Source organism: Staurois parvus, unplaced genomic scaffold (assembly GCF_062004578.1).
Source record: "Staurois parvus isolate SC_StPar_1 unplaced genomic scaffold, SC_StPar_1.0 ptg000450l, whole genome shotgun sequence".
NCBI classification, from domain to species: Eukaryota; Metazoa; Chordata; class Amphibia; order Anura; family Ranidae; genus Staurois; species Staurois parvus.
Genome location: NW_028318246.1, coordinates 546,438 through 569,924, shown reverse-complemented (window position 1 = coordinate 569,924; position 23,487 = coordinate 546,438). Strand labels below are relative to the sequence as shown.

The 23,487-nt window shown below is 40.7% G+C and overlaps 1 protein-coding gene across 7 annotated transcripts in view; it reads left to right on the top strand.

The window, feature by feature from the left end:
• Positions 1 to 23,487, top strand: part of DENND1B (DENN domain containing 1B) — a 319,310-nt gene that overhangs the window by 270,435 nt on the left and 25,388 nt on the right. For 6 of the 7 annotated variants that reach the window (XM_089688668.1, XM_089688666.1, XM_089688665.1 and 3 more), the window contains 6 exons: positions 1,287 to 1,388; positions 1,850 to 1,925; positions 2,011 to 2,051; positions 4,005 to 4,073; positions 8,247 to 8,291; positions 22,741 to 22,836. In XM_089688668.1, coding sequence (XP_089544794.1) covers positions 1,287 to 1,388; positions 1,850 to 1,925; positions 2,011 to 2,051; positions 4,005 to 4,073; positions 8,247 to 8,291; positions 22,741 to 22,836 — 429 coding nt within the window. The remainder of the gene's footprint in view (positions 1 to 1,286; positions 1,389 to 1,849; positions 1,926 to 2,010; positions 2,052 to 4,004; positions 4,074 to 8,246; positions 8,292 to 22,740; positions 22,837 to 23,487) is intronic. The other variant, XM_089688667.1, reaches the window with a different exon arrangement.

The window sequence follows — 23,487 nt, the reverse complement described above, 5'->3', positions numbered from 1 at the left end:
AAAATTGCCATGCAGTTAGCTAAAGAAGTAGAAAGCTAAACTGGGGTGATTGTTTCCCGTGACACAATACGGCGTACACTGCAGAGGAGTGGCATGCATGGGTGTCATCCACAAAGGATGCCTCTCATAAAGCCTAAGCACAAAAAAGCCCACCTAGAATTTGCCAGAGCCAATGCTGAAAAAGAAGACAACTGCTGGGACTCTGTATGTAACATATCTGGTGGTGGAACCTAAAGTGCAGAGTATGGCCTTTCTGACAGCTCTGGCTCAGGAGCCCTGGTAAGGTAACAGGGAACGCCGGGGCACGAGTGCCTGGTAAGACTTCTGCTGATGGATGCTGATGTGCACCTGGGATGTAGGAGACACGGCTGGAGGCATGCTGGCAGAAGTGCAGGAGCAGATAGCATGAAACATGGTGGTGGCAGTGTCCTCCTGTGGGGCTGCATGAGTGCTGCCGATGTCAGGTAGCTGCATTTCATTGATGGTATCAGGAATTCACAGATGTACTGCTCTATATTGAAAGAGAAGATGCTACCATCACTCTGTGCCCTTGGTTGTCGTGCACTTTTCCAAAATGACAATGTTCCCAAATACACATCTAAGGACACTGTTGCATTTCTGAAGAAACACAGGGTGAAAGTGCTTCAGTGGCCAAGTATGTCTCCTGATTTGAACCCAATCAAACACCTCTGGGGAATTCTGAAGAGACAAGTTGAGCATCACACTCCATCCAGCTTCCAGACTCTAAAAGAGGTCGTTCTTGAAGAATGGAAAAAGATAGATGTTGCAATATGTTGCCAACTTGGTCATTCCATGCCTAGAAAACTTGGTGCTGCCCTTACAAATCATGGAAGTCATACAAAATACTAGATGTAGTAGTTTTTTGTTGTGGGATGTATTCATTTTTGCACCAACTAATTTGAGTAAAACTGAATATTTTGTAATCTAAGTTATATTATTAACCCTACTTTTATGTAATGAGCTAAACAAATGTTCTATAAAACTCAGTTTTGTCAAAATTTTGGAAATTATTCTTGTGTTCAGAGATATTGATTAAAATCTTACTTTTCAAAAGGAAAAAGGGGTGTACTCATTTATGCTGAGCACTGTATATATAAATATAGGAATTGGCCCAAAATATCCAAATTATATTCCTTTCTGATGACCTTGCCAAAGCATTTACATATTCATTTTTGAAGGTTACTAAAACTGTTTTACCTAAACCAGTTAATGAAAGTGATGTGTTTAACTGTTTATTCCTGGCCCATCTACTCTGATCTATTTAGGGGGAACCAATTACCTTTTCAGAAGAGAGCTTTATAGCACACCGCTCCAGCACCATGAAGCAGTTTTTAGAAACAGCTGTCAACCTACAGCTCTTCAAACAGGTACATGCTTAATCAGCCATTACGATTTCCTGTATTCAAACACATATTTAACAGCATGACACAAAGTACTGGTTATAGATTATCTCTTCCAGAAATGTTTTTACTGTAGAATATTTGCTTTTAATATCACATAAACATTCCTCACTATAGGATACCACTGATAATTTCCACCACTATGTAATTTATGGGACACGGGGAATCTATTTGCCTGTCAACATATGAGGATCTCACCACTTGGTTCAAAGAAAACTTCTGTCTGTGCACTGTCCATGAACCTAGCTCAGAATGTTTGTACTCTAAATTCTGCTTTATTAATCTGTGGGGATGTACAAGGGGAGAAATGTTTCATAATCAATGGTGAAGGATTGTGCTTGATTTATCATCTAAAAATGTGTATAGTAGAGTCTTATCAGTAGCCACTGGATTACCATACAATATTCTGCTGTCTTCTTACAAATCAGTTTATTGATGGACGGTTGGAGAAACTGAACTCAGGCCACAGCTTCTCTGACATATTTGAGGAAGAAATCACATCAGGTGAATTGTATTTGTTATTATACTAACTGTGTAGTTTGGAAACTTGCGTAGTGCGTTGCATTTACCATTATGATTTTTATTGCAGGAAATGCTCGGTCATACCAACAGTGGATGCACACCATGAAGGTACAGCATGGAAGCAATTTTAAAATATCCATTTAATCCATCACCTTGCCTTAATCTTAATGTAACACTTAAAAATATCCCCTAATTCATAAAGATTGACTAAACCCAGAAATCGGTTTAATGATAATCAAAAATGATTTGTGGTTTTAGACTGCTTTTACCTCTTACCTGTTAGTGGCTCCCTCTTATCTTGCAAATCAGATGGGTGAACCAATTTTACTGTTTTTCACATTATAGGCTTGAAGATTTGGAAAAGGTCACTAAACTTTAAGGGCTCAAGCATATGGACATTTTTATTGGCACACGGGAGGCGCAGGTTTCGCAGCAGCCCTGTTTACAATCAATGACAGGCTGAAATACAAACACAGTTTTTACACTATATGGGCAAATGTACCTGCGTGTGTGAAAAATCAATATTAGTACATACAAGCACAACAAACAAAATAACTGCTTAGAGGAGAAGTACAGCCAAAGCTTTTTTGGCTGTACTTCTCCTGTGAATCGCAGGAGTGCAGTTCGTTCTGCACTCCTGTGACCCATTTTTGCACTCCAGTCAGTGCTGGGGGGGTGGAGGGGGAGGCAGAGCCGACAGTGGTGACTGGCAGGGAAAACTGAGCGATCAGTGGGGACTGATCGCTCAGTTCTCACCCTTAGAGACGGTGGGGGACAGATGCAACATCGGATCAAGGTTGCATCCACCGAGTTAAGTGTGATATTAAAAAAAAAAAAAAAAACATATTCCCATACTTTTAATGTGGAAGATAAAGCTTCACTGAGTAAATAAGTAACAAAATCTTGTGTTTCATAAAAGTTTTGCAAGATCATTGCAAAGGATTCTACAATCATAACCACAACCTTTAAAGTGGTTGTAAACCCTTACCTATACCCAAGGAAGTGACTGGCCTCAGGTGATACGCAGAGAGGAAACAAATCCTCCTACATAACTCGTACCTGTTTATTTACAGCCATTTGTCCTGTACATCCTTGTAAAACTCAGTGATGAAAAGTATTTTTCACAGACTCACAAAAAGGGGGCAGAGAGTTGCAGTTGCACAATATACAAGTTGGAAAGAAGGGACCCCCCCCTTCACACAGCAACAGAGTTAAGGCTGTCAATCACATCCCCTGTCACTTTTTTTTCTCTTGGTGTCAGGAAAACGTGTCAAAAGTGACTTGTGATGATGGAAGAAGTACCAGACAGTAGAGAGAAACTACACTTTTACACTATAGAAATATGTGCTTTCTTCAGATTATGTCTGAGGTTGACAACCACTTTAAGGCACAAGACTCCTTTGACAAAAGCATTTAACTTCATACCTCCTATATGCATATAAAAAAATTATGTAAAATCCTAATAAAACTCTTTATTGATAACAGTTCTATATGCAGTGACATTGGAAAACTGTAATCCATGAAAAACCTTAAAGTGTTACTAAACCCACAACAGTAAAATCAGTCTGTATATGCAGCAAGCATGCTTGTTATACTCACTGTGGAATCTAAGGGATTAACCCTCTGAATTGTGTAAAAAAGGCTGTTTGATCCTTTCTTCTCTGTTCCTCCCCTTTTTCAAGCGACTTATCTCCAGACTAAACTGTAGGCATGCACATGCTCAGTTTGGTGTGCATTGCTAGAGAGATTTTTTTTTTCTTCGGAGAGTGCATGTGATCAGCACAGGGCCAATCAGCAGTGTCCACACAGAGGTCAGGGGATTTCCATCCTAAAACAGAAAGAAAACTCCTCCTACAAGCTTTAGCTAGTGGTAGGCTGGATACAGAAGTTACAAGACTGTTCTAACTGATGATGTGAAAGGGTATTTAGCAGTTTATATTTACTAAAATAATTGCACTTCCATGCTGTATGTACTGTGGGAGACCAGATATAGTGAATGCAGTGTACTGGGTTTTGTAACACTTAATATGTACATGGTTACTATTAGTAATCTATTCACAGAAAGGAGGAGCACTGATTAATACAGCGGTGACCAAAGCCAGCCCAGTTATGAAGAATGCCTATATGTATGTAAGTATCCTGCAGCAACCATGAATTGTTTAAATTTACTCTACTGGTCTTTGTTATGCAAGTAGCTACGTAAATCCAGGTCATCATCAGATAAGATAATCCATTCATTATGCTGTATTTTTAGCTGAATTGCTAAATCTATTAATTTTAGAAAGCGGTTTTAATTTTGTTGTGGAGTCAAGGGAGTACCTACTGCATGGGTTCTCAACCTGTGGCCCTCCAGTTGTTGTGGAACTACAAGTCCCATAATGTCTCTGCCTTTCGAAGTCATACTTTTAACTCTCAGCCTTGCAATGCCTCATGGGACTTGTAGTTCTGCAATAGCTGAAGGACCACAGGTTGAGCACTAATGACCTACAGTTGTGTAGCAAGACCTATATAGTCATAGATGGTGAGGACATAAGAATCCGAGTCTGGTCTAGAAAATCTATTACTGTTTATTCACATGTGGATGGCAGCATGCTAGCTAAAAATGTCTCCGCAGAAGTACTTTTTCAACAGACAATGTTGTGACAGTTCATTTTCCTTTAAATCTACAAGCAAACCATAAAAATATGCATTTGAAAAACATATATAATTACTGTTTTACCCTTCCAAAGGATTTATTTTTTTATACAATTAATCTTGTGACATGTTTTCTACACTATACAACTAATCAGGTGAGACACAACCGAAAAATTAAAACAATTCATTGTCCTGGTTCAGAAATTCTGCTTTCTATGTCCATTTTCTGTCTCAAGCCACCTCATAGAACAGTAAATAAGTGTCATCAGCACTGTTCAGTGAATAGGCATTAACCTAGGAAGCAGTAACATTTACCATGTTCTGGGCAGACATTGTACTCCAGGAAACTCACTTCAAATCCCTACCCCAAGTAGCATTACTTTTTGCTTAGCTAGGCTAGGTTCACATCTGTGCAGAAATGCGTGTAATCGCACGTATTCCTGAAGCTGCACAGACTCTTAATGGCACCCCCACGCACTGAAATCCACCATGCTATTCCTATGCAGATGCATTTTTAAAAAGGTTCAGGGACTTTTTCCCTGCAGGACATGCAGGCATAGCAGCATGTTCACAGAGCCACATACATGTAAACCTAGGAATTCAGGCACACTATGATTTTGGTCAAAGGATGTGCTTGTCACCTTCTGAGCTTATCTCTATTATTTATATCTGACAAGCTTATGGCTCTACCAAGAATACACTCAGGGCTGTGACGGGAAACAAGCACATAGAGCAGCTACACCTGCCCCAACTCCCCAATGCTCATTCACAAAACCCTTTTGTATTTTGTGAATATGTTCACATAATACAAAGGCTTCTGTGATTGGGCAGGATGAGTGGTGGGCATAGCAGCGACTCTACTCTTGCAGATGCTGATACCAGAGGGTCCAGCGTCTAGCTTCCAGAACTCCAGCAGTAGCTGTTTTCTGGGAGTTCTGTAAATCTGTCAGATGTAAATAACAGAGATAAGTCCAGGAGGTGTCTCACACCTCGTTGGACTTAAAGCATTTGTATACACCCTATAAAAAAATAAATAAATATCTGCAAGTTAAGTGCGTAATGTGCTAGTTTGCATTGCATACTAGCAAACTAGGAAATACCTTAAAACGAAGTACTCCAGCGGCACGCTTCTACCTTCACCCAGTCTTCCTTCCAGGTTCATGGGCTCCAGCTGTTTGAATGGCCGAGCCATGATGACGTCAACACCGCGCATACCTACATGTAAGTTTTATTATAAGCTTACTTGTAAGTGTCCCAGCGGTGTTTACTACCACTTTAAATCATAGTACACCTTCACTTTTATAAAGCTGAATTCCTGGAGCTTTAATTCTTCATAAAAGAAAAAGGGAGTCACTATTTGTTTTTTAAAAATATTTTCTCTTTCCATGACAAATGTGATTTGTGATGCTTTGATCCAAAAAATTAATTTGATCAGAAAACAAATCAAATAATAAAGCTTATAAACAAGACATAGCCTAAAGCTGGCCACACATATACATATTTCTCCATCCGCATTAAATAAAGGTTGAATCTCCCACTGCGGCTATTGTATTCTGAAAGGTAATTGGATTCAGGTGCTGTTCAAAAAACACTTTTTCACCCAGCTCCTTCACTTTTTCAGTTTAAGAAGTTTGGGTGGAGTGGTGCCAATAGAATTAAATTCACTCAGTGTTTGGCTTGCTTGACCACTTTTGTTGTGGAGCAATTTTTTCATTTTTCACATACATGTTAAAATCTGCATTTATGGCTATAAAATTACCAAAAAGAAGTAGGGCTTTTTTTTCCTGTTTATACTTACATAGGTGGATACAGCATCGGTCCGATGCTGCATGTGTTCCCTACTGGCTCTGAGGGTGAGAAATCTGTGATCATATGACCGCTGATCGCCCAGTTCTCCTCTCTACTCTGAGCAGAAAGAGTGGGACTGTCAGTCGCCGCTGTCTGCACAGCCCCCCAGTGCTCACTGGAGCATTGGGCTGTGGAGGGGGAGAGGGACAGGCTCTCAGCAGCTTGTTTTGGGAACATGTTACATGGTCCACCCGTTTTTTTTAGCCACTGAAGGGTTGGCCTTTGCCTTTTTTTTTCTTTTCTTTGGATCAATGTCATGTTAGAAAGTTGAACTGTTTACCATGCAAGACTTGCAGGTGATGAATACAAATTTTACTCCAGTAGTTTCTAATAATATGCTGAATTTATCTTGTCAGTAACTTTTACTGAATTCCTTGTTCCACTGTAGCTCACATACCTCAAAACAGCACAGATCCATAATATGCTTCATGGTAGAGATGGTGAGCTTTTTTACGCAGGCCTTGCGGACTCCACTCCAAACATTGATTTAGTAAAGGCAAAGAGACTGTTCACTTTGTAGGGGAGTTTGCACTTTACAAGGGGCTTTTCTCCAACGCTTAGTGAATGAGTTGAAACGCTGCTGACTTCCATTATTCAATCATGTGCAAACAAAAATACTTTTTTTCATTGTACATGATTGGTAGTTCTTTTCAAATTGAAATTTCACCACATTCACAAAGCTTTAGAGAAAATTCCCTTGCAAAGTGAACATCCTTGCAAAGTGAACATCCTGCTTGTGTTAATAAATCAACCCAATAGTGTTTATGGTTGAGGCTTTAAAGAATAAGTTCACCTTTTGGAACATGTTCCGCCCGATTTTAGGGTAGAACGTGTAACATGTTCCCACTCCTGCAGTCGCTCCACGATCTGCTGCTTCTAGTGACAGCAAGCTGGAGATCTTCTCCCTGAATACGCTGTCACAATTTTAAAACACATTCATTCATGAAGTTCTGTGAATGGGAAAACTACAACTACTGTCCGCATTTGTGACTGACGGACTTAAGTTTCCAATTAACAGAGCACTGGTGAGCACTCTAGGCAATTCATTGATGGTTCCTATTGTGTAACTGCCTGCCCGTAGGAGGTACAAGCAGACATTTAGACTTACAGCCTGCAAGAGCCTTGCATTGCACCCGCAATCTGCTGATCGTGGGTTTGGTGCAGCACAAATGACTAACATTTTACAAATTCTGCCAGGGTTATGTAAACGTTTGAGCCCAACTGTATCTCAGAATATAGAACCCACATTCTGCAGCCTCTCACCTTTATTTTAATATATGGGGCATGTCAAGTCCAAAACTGAAATTGACCACTCTCCAAAGATTCATGGAGAAAGAAGGAATGGCCCTTTCAGATACTTTGTTTTACTATCCAGTGAGACAATTAAAGCTCTTGGTCACATAGGTCTTTCCAACAACACTTCCCAACTCTGAAGCTAATCTAGCGTCTGTTGTCGATATACCTCAGTTATTAACCTTCCCATGCAGACTTATTAACCTTGTGCAGGTAGACTTGTAACATTGCTATTAGGTCAATTTTAAAGATTTAAGCAATGTAGAGTGGGAGGGTGGCATGAAAGATCATGTGCACTGGTGTCCGTTCAAACTTTCAGCATATCTGTTTATACTATCAAATGTGGAAGGTCATGCATTGCAGTAAGATTATACAAAATCATTATTTTGCTAACAGGTGTTATCACTCCAAGCTAATGAGTAGATATTGCACTTAAATTGGGCACAATCCACTTATATGATCAGTGTTGTAACAATCGATGTTTCCGATTAAAGTAATTCTATTTTACTGCTAATATTTCATTACCAGGCCAAACAAGGTATCAAGGAAGTAAAGAGCAAGCTAAAGAATAAGGTACCATTTTTTTTTGTTTAATTTAAATGTCAGTACTTATGTTTGTTTTTTAATGTACATTTGCATTAACTGTATAGATCGCCCGACATTAAATATGCAGTAAAAGGAATATTCATAGCTAGTGATAGTGTTGAATTTCTATATAGTATATGTTTTTATTGCACAAAAACTAGGAAATTCTTAAAATGACATTCACCTGGCTTCTGAATCTTGTCTTCTTAAGAAGACCCATTTGTATCTGCTGCTCTAGTAAGTGTTTAATTAGAAGATTTGTAGCATATTTTATACTCCCAAATGCTGTAGCCAGAAACCTTGATGTGGACAACACAGTACTTTGCACTTACAGCATTTTCAAGTTTAGTTCCTGCATGCACAGAGAAAGTGGTTGTAAACCCTTACATACTGTATACCTAGTGAATAAACTTGCCTCAGGTGATACACATACATGAAACAAATCCTCCTTTATAAGTTGTACCTGTCTATCTGCAGCCTTCACTTCTCTACATTGTTCAAGGCCCAGAATTTATAAAGCTTGTCTGAGAGTTCAGAAAAAGGGGATAGAGAGCTGAAATTACATTCTGCAGAGCTCATTGAGGAGAGTGCTGAAAGCTAATGGAAGGGAAAAGAAACACTCCACTCCACACAGCTCACAGAAACAGAGCTGAGGCTGTTAGTTTGCTGGAGATCCCTCCCCTGTCACCATTTTTCTTTTGGTGTCAGGAAAACTTGTCAGAAGTGATTCATGCTGATAGCAAAGGAACAAAGCAGCAGACAGAAATTACACTTAGTGCTAATAATTAAGACAAGTACACTCTATAGAGGGTATGCTTCACTCAGGTTTACAAGCACTTTAAAAATGATTTGAATGCCTTGTTGCATTCTGGGTATTTAGTCCTTTCCTTTGAATAGGAGAGTAAGTCAGGATACTATTGCTCTAAGACATACCTGCACCAAAAATTATTATTTATGTGCCTGTTGTATGCAAATATAATGTTTCCCGCCCATTTCAGTGCTATTAAAAGTGGAGCAAAGCAACTGTGTAAAAGATGTAGAACATAGCCACCAACCTGGCTTGTCTTCTGTTCACAAGAGAAATGAAACAAGGAATCATTCCTAGATTAGAACTTTTGAAAGAGGAGAAATGATGAACCTTAAATAGTCTAATTTTAGTTGCAATTTTGCTCTAAAAGATTGGATGGATATGGATTATCCATAGTTTATACTTTCAAATTCACAGCTATTGTCACTTTACCTTACCAGCAAGAATTTTAAGATATATAAACTTTGATCAGCTCACAGAATATATATAAAAAAAAGAATTAAAGTGTCACTAAAGCCAAAACTTTTTTTATAAATTTGGATAGAGCATAAAGGGATTAGAACACCTGTCTGTGCCCCCCAGAGGGAGATTAACGCTTTCTATTTATCCTGTTTACCATCATCATCGAAAGAGAAAGTAAAAGAAAATCCCAAATGTTGGGTTGACTTCAGCACACTAATAGAGGGGAAATTCCTCCACTACTGACTCCCTGGGATTCCCTCACTTTGGAAGAACTTCCACTCCCTGTTTTGGTTAGAGGACAAGAAGTGAAGGAAAATCTCCCTAAAGCGACAGATGGAAAAAAAAGACTGGGTTTATTAAATTCCCATATGCTATCCAAATTGAAATAAATACATTTTGCCTTTAGTTCTACTTTAAAGTAAAATTCAGAACAGATGAGAGTTCACGCAAAAATCAGTCAAGTGAAGAATTCAGTTCTGGGAGGAATGAATAGGGCCCATTCACGGCCTCACATTAGGTTTGTTGTGTGCTGATGCAAATTGTGTAAAGACAGCTCATTCTTTTGAACAAGCACCACTTTCTGTGACAGAACGCATGGTAGTGCTCTGCAATTCAGGTGCATTGTAAAAGTGCGTTGGGGTGCCTTTCTAATTGAATGGCATCGCAGCACACCAATGCGCGTACTGTTTGTTACAGCAAAGCAATGGTTTAAACAGGCCCAAAATAACCCTTTTTTTAAAGCTCAACACCTGCCAAAGGAGTTGTATTCCTGTCCATACAGTCTCAAAATTTCCATAATATGCTTCGCAGCACAGCCCTGTCTTAACAAGGGAGGGGACTTGATCTTTCTTTCCTGCAGTTTCACTTTTTCGTACAATTCCCCTTACCTTTTGACTGGACAGTGAAAGGAGAAACAGCACTTTGATGAGCCCATCTTTCTTTAACTCACCTCTTTCCTATTATTATCCTTGCACTGCAGTACACCTGATGGTTCCTTGTTCTGCTTCTCCCTCCCTGTTTCTGAGCGCTGCTGAACAGACTATAGAGTAGGCTGCAAGAGGCTGAAACAAGATCAAATTCATTAACTTGTATGATGTATTACTGATTACATAGCTGCAATTTGTTTCTTTTATACCTGCATGGACCTTAAAATGGGTGCGCTCTTTTTTCAGAAAAATATATTTTCCTTACTGTTCTGCTTACCCACTGGATTCATTTCGAGTCACTGTCCTTGTACAAGCATGAATTCAGGAACATCAAAGTGATGTCCTTATCTGAATACTTGTTTTGGGTTAGTGAAAATATTAAAGAGTAGGTCAACCCAACATTTCATATTCCTGATAGGTGCCTGCTGTACCATGTACTTGTATGAAAAAGTTTCCTGTACTCTTTGTATTGCTGTCTTTGTGTGAAATCCTTGGTGTTCCTGCCAATCCCTCTGCTTTCCTGTTTCAACCTGACCATGCTAGGCATGAGAGCACAGCACGGTCAGTTTTCTGGCTTTACTTATAACTCACATATAACTCAGCCTGCTCTCCTCCAAAGACACACACACACTTCTTTCTCTGGGAAGATCAGTGTATTGCTGATTCTCCTCCCCCAGCTATCTAAGATGTTTATGCATTGCTTCAAAAAATGCCTGGATTCTTTCTTAGATACACAGAATGTAACTGGATACTGGATTTATAGGTAAATTTGATCCAGGGAATATCAGATTGCCTCTCAGGAAGGAATTTGTTTCCCAGCAGGTGCAAATTGGATTGTGCTTTGCTTTGTTTTTTTTGCCTTCCTCTGGATGAATTGTAAGTGTAGGATTATAACTTTTTTTTTTCTCTGTGGTTGAATTGGATGGACTTTTTTCAGCCAGGCTAACTATGTAGCTGAGAACAGATATATATTATAAAAAAATGGAAAACGTAGTTCTAATGTTTTATTATATCTATACATTAAGGTTTTTCCATTCATTTCTATTTTAAACTGAATGGGTTGTTTTACAAGGTGAGGGTTCACATTTACGATTCAGCATAACAGCTAGGCATTTAGTATTTTCAAAATGAGAAGTCAGCCTGTTTTTTTCAGAAAAGTGTTCCTTTAAAATCTGACACTGTCCTGAAAGGGATACTTGATGTTCATGGGTAGTTTGTAGTTGATTGTGTATGCAGCAAGCTTATTTTGAGGAGGGTGAAACTTAGGGCTGAAACAACTGATCGACATAATCGATTATGAAAATAGTTGTAAATTATGTTCATAATTGATTAGTTGGTCACCCAATTAGCTGGCTTGCATACAGAATGCCTTATTTGTTTACATGTCAGTATACACAGTGAAGCACACATACAGCTCAGTACACCATTCATACATGTCAGAAAGTGAATGAGAAACTGTGAATATGAAGGTGTAAGGAGCAATGCCTCATGGAACATGTGGTCCTGGACAGAGGAAGGAAGTAATAAAGGCAGACATTTTTTTTTACCTTGATATATGGTCACTCTATACTTTGCAAAAAAGTCTTAGCCTTTAGTACTACTTTAACCACTTCAAGTCCGGACACTTTTACCCCCTTCCTGTCCAGACCAATTTTCAGTTTTCAGTGCTATCACACTGTGAATGACAATTGCGCGGTCATGCAACACTGTACCCATATGAATTTTTTAGCATTTTTTTTAGACCGATAAAGCTTTATTTTGGTGGTATTTATTCACCACTGGGATTTTTATTTTTTTTTACTACGTAAATTAAATAGTCCAAAAATGTAATTTCATTTCATCATAAATCTTGGCCAAAATGTATTCCGTTATCTTTTTAGTAAAAAAAAAATAACCCAAATTAGTTTATAACCAAAAATTATAATTTTTAAACTTTTTTTTTACATTTTTATTTTTTTTTATATAGTTATTTATTTTTCTACCTACTGTCACCCTAGCACAGGCATGTCCAAAGTCCGGCCCGCGGGCCATTTATGGCCCGAGGGTCGGTTTAATACGGCCCTCCATGTCAGTGTGTCAGTGTGTCTTATGGAGCGAATATGGAGCGGCCGGTCCGGTATTTCCACCGCGGCCGTGTCAGAATACCGGGCCGGCCGCTCAGCTCTGCAGCGGGACCTTACCTGTTCCTCTATCCAGCGGCGCGCTGTCTTCCCGGCTTCTGTAGTGTGGGCGCTGGGCATGACAGCCGGGTGCCAAGTGCGCATGCGCAAGAAGCGGTGCTTTTTGTGAATGGTAAGGCGGTACCTGGGACACATGACAGATCCCAGAAGCCGCCGGACCAATCACAAAGCGCAAGTGCTTCTCGCTCATGCGCACTGGGCACCCGGCTGTCATGCCGAGCGCCATTACAGAAGCCGGGAAGACAGCGCGCGGCTGGATCGAGGAACAGGTAAGATCAAAGAACAACTGCGGAAGTAAGAGCGGGTACCTGTCAAATTCAGGTACCCGCTCCCCACCTCCCCAAAGGTCAGCAGTCATCTGTACTGTCCGCAGTCTCTGGTCATCCCTGTGCTGTCCGCAGTCTCTGGTCATCCCTGTGCTGTCCGCAGTCTCTGGTCAACCCTGTGCTGTCCGCAGTCTCTGGTCATCCCTGTGCTGTCCGCAGTCTCTGGTCATCCCTGTGCTGTCCGCAGTCTCTGGTCATCCCTGTGCTGTCCGCAGTCTCTGGTCATCCCTGTGCTGTCCGCAGTCTCTGGTCATCCCTGTGCTGTCCGCAGTCTCTGGTCATCCCCGTGCTGTCCGCAGTCTCTGGTCATCCCCGTGCTGTCCGCAGTCTCTGGTCATCCCCGTGCTGTCCGCAGTCTCTGGTCATCCCCGTGCTGTCCGCAGTCTCTGGTCATCCCCGTGCTGTCCGCAGTCTCTGGTCATCCCCGTGCTGTCCGCAGTCTCTGGTCATCCCCGTGCTGTCCGCAGTCTCTGGTCATCCCCGTGCTGTCCGCAGTCTCTGGTCATCCCCGTGCTGTCCGCAGTCTCTGGTCATCCCCGTGCTGTCCGCAGTCTCTGGTCATCCCCGTGCTGTCCGCAGTCTCTGGTCATCCCCGTGCTGTCCGCAGTCTCTGGTCATCCCCGTGCTGTCCGCAGTCTCTGGTCATCCCCGTGCTGTCCGCAGTCTCTGGTCATCCCCGTGCTGTCCGCAGTCTCTGGTCATCCCTGTGCTGTCCGCAGTCTCTGGTCATCTCCTGTACTGTGTCTGCAGTCCATTAGTTCAGAATTTTTTTTTTCCTGTTTTCTGCCTCTAAAACCTAGGTGCGTCTTATGGTCAGGTGCGTCTTATACGGCGAAAAATACGGTAACTTGGCATAAAATAATTTATTTGCATTTAATTGTAATGGTTCAAAGAATGTTTGGAAAAATGTTCGGCCCTCCACCATGTTCACTTCATCCAATCTGGCCCTCTTTGAAAAAAGTTTGGACACCCCTGCCCTAGCAGCACAGTATCGCCATGGTGACACTGTACTACTTGTGGGGAGTGATGAAGATTTTTTTTTTTTTAACACTGATTGCTTTTACACCCATAAAGGCTGTAAAAGCAATAATTTCTCCTTCTCTCTGGCTGCATTCTTGCAGCCATTGAGAACTACTGTGTGAGCTGTGATTGGTCACAGCTTGTCACATGGTACAAGGCTGTTGTGAATACCCTTGTACCATGTGACCTCTGTGATCATTCACAGATTTCACACGTAGTAAGCAATGATGTCAGAAGTGACATCTTGCTTGCTACTCTGCATGTGATCACTGATTGGCCAATCCGTGATCACATGATCGGGACCTCGCACAGAGGTCCCGTCCGACGATCGGCGGTCCACTATGTCCGGTGCTGTGCGCTCTCAGGGAGAGCGCACAAGCAGGGTGAGGGGAGGCTGTTTATAAACATCCACCCGACCCTGCACTGCCACTGTCTGGCCGTTTATATACAACGGCCGGACGGGAGGTGGTTAATATGAAAATATAAAAGATTTATATCACTCCTCCACCCTTCATGTCTTCATATACTGTACCCTGTATATCCTACTTCTGGGTATATTATAAATATATTACTTTCACTGTTTCACAGTATAAATTAACCCCTTATAGTAGTGATTATCTGCTGTTTATGTACCATAAAGAGATAATTTTTCTGTTAACCCCATCATGACAGGTGATTAAAAAAACGCATGATGCTACTTCTAAATGTCTTATACTAGCCATATTGATTTTCAGACGGGATTATTATACATATTATACTATTCGTACGAAAATTCTTTGTACATTTAATGAATGGATTAATGTCGTTCAAATATTTCATTTGCTTTTAGCATTCAGTGTTAAAATTAATGTAATTTCTGAAAGAAAACCACATACACTGTCCAAAAATTGGTTCAAAAGTTCTCTGTTCTACTCCTTCGAATTTCCGCGTGACTATGGTAGAAAACAGTCGATTTGACCCCACTAACGATTAGAGAATTAAATGAACGGTTTAAAAATGAAAATTTTCAAATGCACAATTCATTTGTGTATGGCCATCATAACTACCTGCCTATGACAAGGGATTCTGTCATGCATAATATTATATTGCAATCCTGTCTGAAAATCTGCAAAACAGCATTTTAGGTCTTTTATAAATGTTTTTTCTTTCAATACAAATTTGAATCTCGGATTCTGATATGTACCAGATTCAGCCTTAAATAGTATATACAGTGTATCTCTCTATTATTCTCAGAGTAGATTAGATATTTTGTTCCCTAACCATAAAGCTGGTTATTTGTATTTACCACTGCACATAGATATTCAAGAATAAATTGTCTTTTTTTTAAACAGTACATATTAATTAAATGATATACACATTTTTTGAGGTTTTTATCTGATTAATCGATTATGAAAATAGTCGTTAATTGCAGCCCTACTCGCCACCATTGCCAAATCGCAAAAGCCGCTAGCACACATTACCGGTTTATCTGATAGTGAACGACATGCGGTAACCTCCCACAAAGATTCTTGTGTGAAATATGCTTGTGAGCCACTGAAGGATACAAATATCCGTGTATATATAAACAATATGTCGCAGGCGTCCTTGCTCACCCTCACGTGGTGTGCGTCAGTAAGATAGCAAAAAATGTGTTGGGTGCCGCGCTCTATTTATAGTTTTAAAATTAAAAAATTATTATTTAAACCAATGTGTGTTAATCTCTCTTAATTATCACCATGAATAAACATTTGTGCACCTTGTGCCAATAAAAAAATAATAATAATAATAATTATAAATACAAATGATAAAAATAATGATAATAATAGTGATTACAAAATATTTTTTTTAAAAAAAACCAAACTATAATTTGAGGATGAATAGTCCCATATGCACTGAGATGATATCACATTCCTTATAAGTTCAGCAGAAGAATGAATGCAGTATACTCTCCTTTTTACTGGCATATACTGTATAGCTGCAGTGGTTAACAATAGAAGCTGCACTGTGAATCACTGTGGTAAACGAAGTCTCTCCTTCTCCAGCACTCTCCTTAATCCAGTTCTCCTCCCATGGATCATAAGGGGAACAAAAAGAGGTACATAGTGTCTTATCCGGGGTAAAAAGCTTTAATGTGCGCTAGTAATACACTCACATGAAATTAAAATGGAATGCGCTTTTCATATATATAACCGCGGGTAGCGGTGAGACCAGCCTTATTGGTGTGCCTGCGCACACTGTCAATACTCGCCGTGTCTGAATGCGGATGCATGGTGACGTCACTGCCCCTCCCCTACGCGTTACGCTACAAGGACTCGTAGCTTCCTCTGGGGGATGTAGTTCTCCCCCAAAGATTACTGTTGGTTTTTGAAGGTTCTATATGGACCTCTATAATAGCACAGTCTCGTACGAGAAGGATGCTCTTTAGCAATGCTTAAGTTCAAACTTTCTTCTTGCGAATGCTGAAGGAGATCAATTCCTTTTAGACTATCCCATCACAATAGTGGAATTGCAGTCAGTTTTGTCTGCCAACCCCAATAACAAAGCTCCAGGAGTAGATGACCTAGCAGTGTAACTTTATCAAACCTATGGGGATTTTCTGTATCTGGAGTTTTTAATGAGACCTTTGAGGAGGGTACTCTTCCCCAGTCCAGAATGAAGCAATGAAGATGTTGTGGTCCTTCTGAAATATGACAAAGATCCTCTATTACCTGAATCCTACCGTTCAATATCATTGCTTACATCTGACATAACACTCCTTGCTATTTGCTAATAGAGCTACAGTAACTTTTGCCTCCTATTCAAACAAGCAATGCTAGCATAAAGGGGACTGATTCAAGAGATTAAAAGATATCCATATACCAGTTGACAAAGCAGGAAACAATATTCAATACCATTCTCTGATAGAACGAATGGGTAAATAAAGCTGGTTTCAAATCCCACTGCCAACTGAAGCAAAGACAACCAATGCAGCTTTTGCCACACTCTGATTTCCTGTGCAGTAATCCATTAGATTAAAACTACCACCTGTTGTTCAATGTTTCATTTATTTCCAATGTTAGGTTACATGTAGCAAAAGTGTGCACAACTAAATCCCAAAAATGTAAAGTATCTACATTTCTGTACAGGTATTGCAACATTATACAGTACTGTACATACTATAGCTGTATTGCAATCATGCTTTTTCATTATATGGATATAAAGTTATTTTTTGTTTTTGTTTTGGCAAGTAGTGCCAAAAGTCATGTTTCGTAAAACAAATGTATTTGTACCACAGTGTATTTTGTTTCTTCTGCCCTGTCATGTGCTAACTGGTAACCTTTGCTCAGCAGAGTCTTTTGGATTGTTGTTAGTTCCTGTAAAAATTGTATGCATAAACTCGTTGAAGCCACCTTCCCTTTTTTATCTAGCTAACTTTGATCTTTCATTTTCCTTTTTCCACCACTCTCAACAGGGGGCAGTAAAACCCATAACACAAAGGGGAATTTATCAAAACTGGAGCAGACAGAATCTGAAGCAGCTGTGCATGGCAACCAATCAGTTTCTATCTTAAAGTGAAATAAAAGAGTAACTTTATCTTTTCTTACACATGTTACCTCCTACCTATCCTGCCTAACCTGTATAAAACAAAAATCTGTATACTTGCCTATTTTTAATCTGTTCGGTCCAGTCACATTATCCTGCAGCTCTGTGTAAGGGAGCAGTGACGTGACCCATAGGCATTCATAGCCCCGCTGTTTGTTTGTTGGCACTCTTTCCTCTCCCCTGCAACAGCCTCTCACTGACATAGGGAAGCCAGAGCTGCAAGATCATGTGACAGGACCAGACCAGTTTAACAATAGTTAAGTATCCAGATCTTCAGATTAGGCAGGATAAGTAGGAGGAGGGGAAAATACCAATTTTAAGAATAGATATAGTTAGGTTTTCCTTCCACTTTAACTGAACTAGCTGAAGATAGAAGCTGATTGATTTCCTGTTTTGTTTGCGTCTTTAAGGTTCTGTGTGGTATAAGCAAGGAAGCTTAGAAACCTCTGTAGTGTATTAATGTGCTTTTACTGAACAGAAATGCTGTACACACAAACTATTACAAATATAGGAATACAATACAAGACTGACAGATATACAACAAGCAAAACGCTACCTAATTTCCTAGTGAATAAGCAACTATGAATGAACTATTGTCTGTAAACAATAGAAATACGCTAAAATGTTATTTTGCTCAGGTTATAGCAGCATTATGATTTCTGTATACAACCAGGATCCTGGGCTTCTTTTACGGAAGTTTTAGAAAATCAGACGAAAGCGCCATCAGGTGACGTTTCTATCGGCACAGACCTTCCTTGGTGTTTTATGCCATTATAGAGTCCTCCTTGAGCTCAAGTTGTTGGTCTTTTGATTTAGAAAGTTTAGGTAGACAGTCACACATGGGCATATCCTTTCTCATTAATTAGTTTGAATTGGAGGAACATTTCCCAATTCAACTTCTAGATGGCACTGTATTAGCATACATGCCATATATATCAAAAGGTCAAGCTATGTTGACCTTTCGTTACCTGAATACATCATCTAAACAGAATACAATGGAACATTTAACTGCCAACTGACAAATGCCCAGCATGTAACAATAGAATTTGTGTTCTCATTGTTTTAAAGGACAGTTTGTGTAAACATTTCCAAGGCATTTGTTTGAGAAGAAACACTTCTCACACAGAAACACTAGAAGAAAACAAGGAAACCTGAATAAACAACAAACAGATTAATGTTATATACAAGACTGAAAAAAATCACAAATTATATTTATATGGCCAAAAATATTGGCACCCCTGCATTTCTGTCAGATAATGCACCACTTCGCCCAGAAAATTGTAATGCAGGGTTTTCAGAAAACACACGCGCACGGACACACACACACACGCGCGCGCGCACACACACACACACACACACACACACACACACACACACACACACACACACACACACACACACACACACACACACACACACACACACACACACCCCCCCCCCCCCCCCCCCCCCCAAAAGTATTGGGACACCCCTCCAAATCCTTGGATTCAGATGTTCCAATCACCTCTATGGCACCACAGGTATTAAATCAAGCACCTAGGCATGCAGACTGCTTCTGCAAATATTTGTGAAAGAATTGGTCGCTCTCAGGAGCTCAGTAAATTCAAGCGTGGTACCGTGATAGGTTGCCACCTGTGCAATAAATATATCCATGAAATTTCCTTGCTACTAAATATTCCATGGTCAGCTGTTACTGGTGTTATAACAAAGTGGAAGCAACTGGGAACAACAGCAACTCAGCCATGAAATACTAGGCCATATAAAATGACAGAGCAGGGTCAGCGCATGCTGAAGCTTAGTGAGCTTAAATCGCCAACTGCCTGCAGAGTCAATAACTAAAGACTTCCAAACTTTGTGTGGCCTTCAGATTAGCACAGCTACAGTGCATAGAGAGCTTCGTGGAATGGGTTTCCGAGCAGCTGCATCCAAGCCTTACATCACCAAGTGCAATGCAAAGCGTCAAATGCAGTGGTGTAAAGCACGCCACCACTGGACTGTAGAGCAATGGAGACGTGTTCCCTGAAGTGACGAATCATGCTTCTCTGTCTGGCAATCCGATGGACGTGTCTGGGTTTGGTGGTTGCCAGGAGAATGGTACTTGACTGACTGCATTGTGCCAAGTGTAAAGTTTGGTGGAGGGGTGATTATGGTGTGGGGTTGTTTTACAGGGGTGTTGGGCTTGGCCCCTAATTCCAGTGAAGGGTTCTCTTAAGGCATCAGCATACCAAGACATTTTGGACAATTTCATGCTTCCAACTTTGTGGGAACAGTTTGGGGATGGCCCCTTCCTTTTCCAACATGGCTGTGCACCAGTGCACAAAGCAAGGTCTGTAAAGATATGGATGAGCGAGTTTGGGGTGGAGGAACTTGACTGGCCTGCACAGAGTCCTGACCTCATCCTGATAGAAAACCTTTGGAATGAATTAGAGCTGAGACTGTGAGCCAGGCCTTCTCGCCTGACATCAGTGCCTGACCTCACAAATGTGCTTCTGGAAGAATGGTCAAATATTCCCATAGACACACTCCTAAATCTTGCGGACAGTGTTCTCAGAAGAGTTGAAGCTGTTATAGCTGCAAAGTGTGGGCCAACTCAATATTGAACCCTATGGACTAAGACTGGAATGCCATTAAAGTTCATGTGTGTGTAAAGGCAGACATCCCAATATTGTTGGCAATATAGTGTATATTTCAAACGCAACACATTGCCATGCACAGCTGCTCCAGGTTTCGTCTGCTCCAGTTTTGGTAAACTTCTCCAGATCTCTCTCCCTTTGTATTTTTTGCCTTAATGACCATTAAAACCTTTTAAACTGATAAGGATAATCTAATAAATCTAAGGAAAATCATAGTATGTGACAAATTATTACCTAAAATTGTTTGTTTTCAAGGGAGGCAGTGACAGTTCTCATTGAGATGATTTGAGCTCTGTTATTGTCTTGTACTGCACTGCCTTGATGTGCGTTTAGAATCTTTAATGATAATACACAGCTCAAATAAATTAAAGGAACACTTTTTAATCAGAGTATAGCATCAAGTCAATTAAACTCCTGGGATATTGATCTGGTCAGTTAAGTAGCAGAGGGGGTTGTTAATCCGTATCAGCTGTTTTGGTGTTAATTAAATTAGCAACAGGTGCACTAGATGAGCAGCAATGAGACAACCCCGAAAACAGGAATGGTTTTACAGGTAGAGGCCACTGACATTTTTTTCTCTACCAATCTTTTCTGACTGTTTTTCACTAGTTTTGCATTTGGCTAAGGTCAGTGTCACTACTGGTAGCATGGGCGATACCTGGACCCTACAGAGGTTGCACAGGCAGTCCAACTCCTCCAGGATGGCACATCAATATGTACTATTGCCAGAAGGTTTGCTGTGTCTCCCAGCACAGTCTCAAGAGCATGGGGGAGATTCCAGAAGACAGGCAGTTACTTTAGGAGAGCTGGACAAGGCCATAGAAAGTCTTTAACCCATTAGCAGGAGCGGTATCTGCTCCTTTATGCAAGGAGGAACATGATGAGCACTGCCAGAGCCCTACAGTGTGAATGTCTCTGACCAAACAATCAGAAACAGACTTCATGAGGGTGGCCTGAGGGCTCGACGTCCTCTTGTGGGCCCTGTGCTCACTGCCCAGCACCCAGCAGAATTGGCAGGTTCGCCACTGGCACCCTGTGCTTTTCACACATGAGAGCAGGTTTACCCTGAGCACATGTGACAGACGTGAAAGTGTCTGGAGAAGCCGTGGAGAATGTTATGCTGCCTGTAACATCGTTCAGCATGACTGTTTTGGTGGTGGGTCAGTGATGGTCTGGGGAGGTATATCCATGGAGGGACGCACAGACCTCTACAGGCTAGAAAATTGCACCCTGACTGCCATTCGGTGTCGGGATGAAATTCTTGGACCCACTGTAAGCCTATGCTGGTGCAGGGAGTCCTGGGTTCCTCCTGCTGCACGACAATGCCCGGCCTCATGTGGCGAGAGTGCGCAGGCAGTTCCTGGATGATGAAGGAATTGATACCATTGAATGGCCCCTATGCTCGTCTGACATAAATCCAATAGATCACCTGCATTTACAGCATATAGATAGGCTGTATGTAAATGTTTACATGTGGTATTTACAATGTAACCTGTGTCTGCTCTCTAAGACCACACTTCCTCTCCATCATATTTTATAAGCTAGACCAATATGTTACCCAATTCTTCTAGAAATCAGACCTTGGAGAGACTTGACAAAGCAGGTGCTGTGGAAATTCCAATCTTAGTAAATCTTGGCAATATTTGGTTATTATTGGTATTCATGCTGGTATATTCAGCTGTATGATACACAGGCCCTGTCAGTTGCATTTTTGAAATGAGGTTAAAGTGATACTAAAGGAATTAAAAAAAAAAAAAAAAAGTCATAGTATACTTACCTGTTCTGTGCAAATGTTTTCCACTAACAACTTTACAGGTAAGTAGTATGACAATGCAACTGGAAGATCATCACCACCACCTTTTACCTCCTCTATATAGAAGTCCAAATTAGGACTAGGTTCACACTTGTCCACAGTCTGTAGGCTGGTTATTGGTGAAGCAATCACACCTGTTTCCACCCCACACAACCACCTACAGCCAAACTGTGCTGCTCTTACAAGATGCGCAGGGCTGCCATTTATTCTGAATGGCATCTCATCCCGCAGCTGGTTTGGGGGTGCGGGAACCGGAGGGAAACCACATAATCAAAGATCATGCGTTTTCAGTGAGGCCGCCTTTTTCAAATCTGCAGGATACGCGGGCACAGCAGCCCATTCAAATGAATAGATTGCTGTACCCGAGCAAATGTGGGCCGCATGGCAGTGTGAGCCTAAGGTTAATGCAAGCCTGTTTAACATGCAGACTGTATAAACAATAGTTTCCGGCATGCCTTGCTCTTTATCACTGGATAAAACATATGGCATGCTTAAAACCATTCTTTGTTTGTCCTGCATGTTGAATAAACTAATGAAATGTGCTCCGATTATTCACCTGAATTTAGTACGATAGATAGATAATGCAAAGGTTTAACACAGTTTTTCGCACTGCATTTCTATGTGACTTTTTATTTGTTTTATATGTTAACCTGTTTTTAACCGCATGTGACCTGCATGCTGCATGCTTGTTTGATGATTTTGTTACAGGAAATTGAAGAGGAAAATTTGGAGGCCATAAACTCTAATACCTTCCCGTTAAGCAGCGCACAGCGTCCTATCTCTGAGAGAAAGAAACTCTCCCAGGTGAGGAATGCAGCTATAACCCTTATTTAATAAGGTGAAGAGCAGTGTGTAAAGCAGGGATGTGTAATTTGTGAGCCAGGGCCTTTAATAATGTCTCAGTCCAGTAATTAGTTTTTGGGGTGTTCAGCACATCATTAATTCTGTTGGTTATTAGCGTGTAGCCCAAAACAACAAGCTGACATGACTTATCACATTTATAATTGGGGTTGCATTCTAAAATATATTGTAGACAACTGGTTTAGGGAATATAAACTATACTAAACATTTCATTCAGCTTCCTTTGTTCTGCTTTCTCTAAACTGATAAAAGTTGAATTCTGATTGATTACTGCATAGTGCTGCTCTTCATATTATTTTATTACACAAAAACGATTCTTTTTCTTTTAAAGAACTCTGCGAGGCTAAATGTACATCTAAATTGGGTGTATAGCACCACAACTGAATTATAGTAATACATCAGCCTTTTCTTTAGCAGTTACATTTGTGTCATTTATGATCATGCAGTGCTTAAGCCGGAGCAGACACTGCATGGCTTGTCTCTCAATGACTTTAAAGCAGGATACATGCAAGTAACTAGGGAGAATAATGTATTTGCTTGTTGCAATAGGTAGGTTATTTGCATTCTTCATTGCAGCCACCCTTTCTTTAGGGA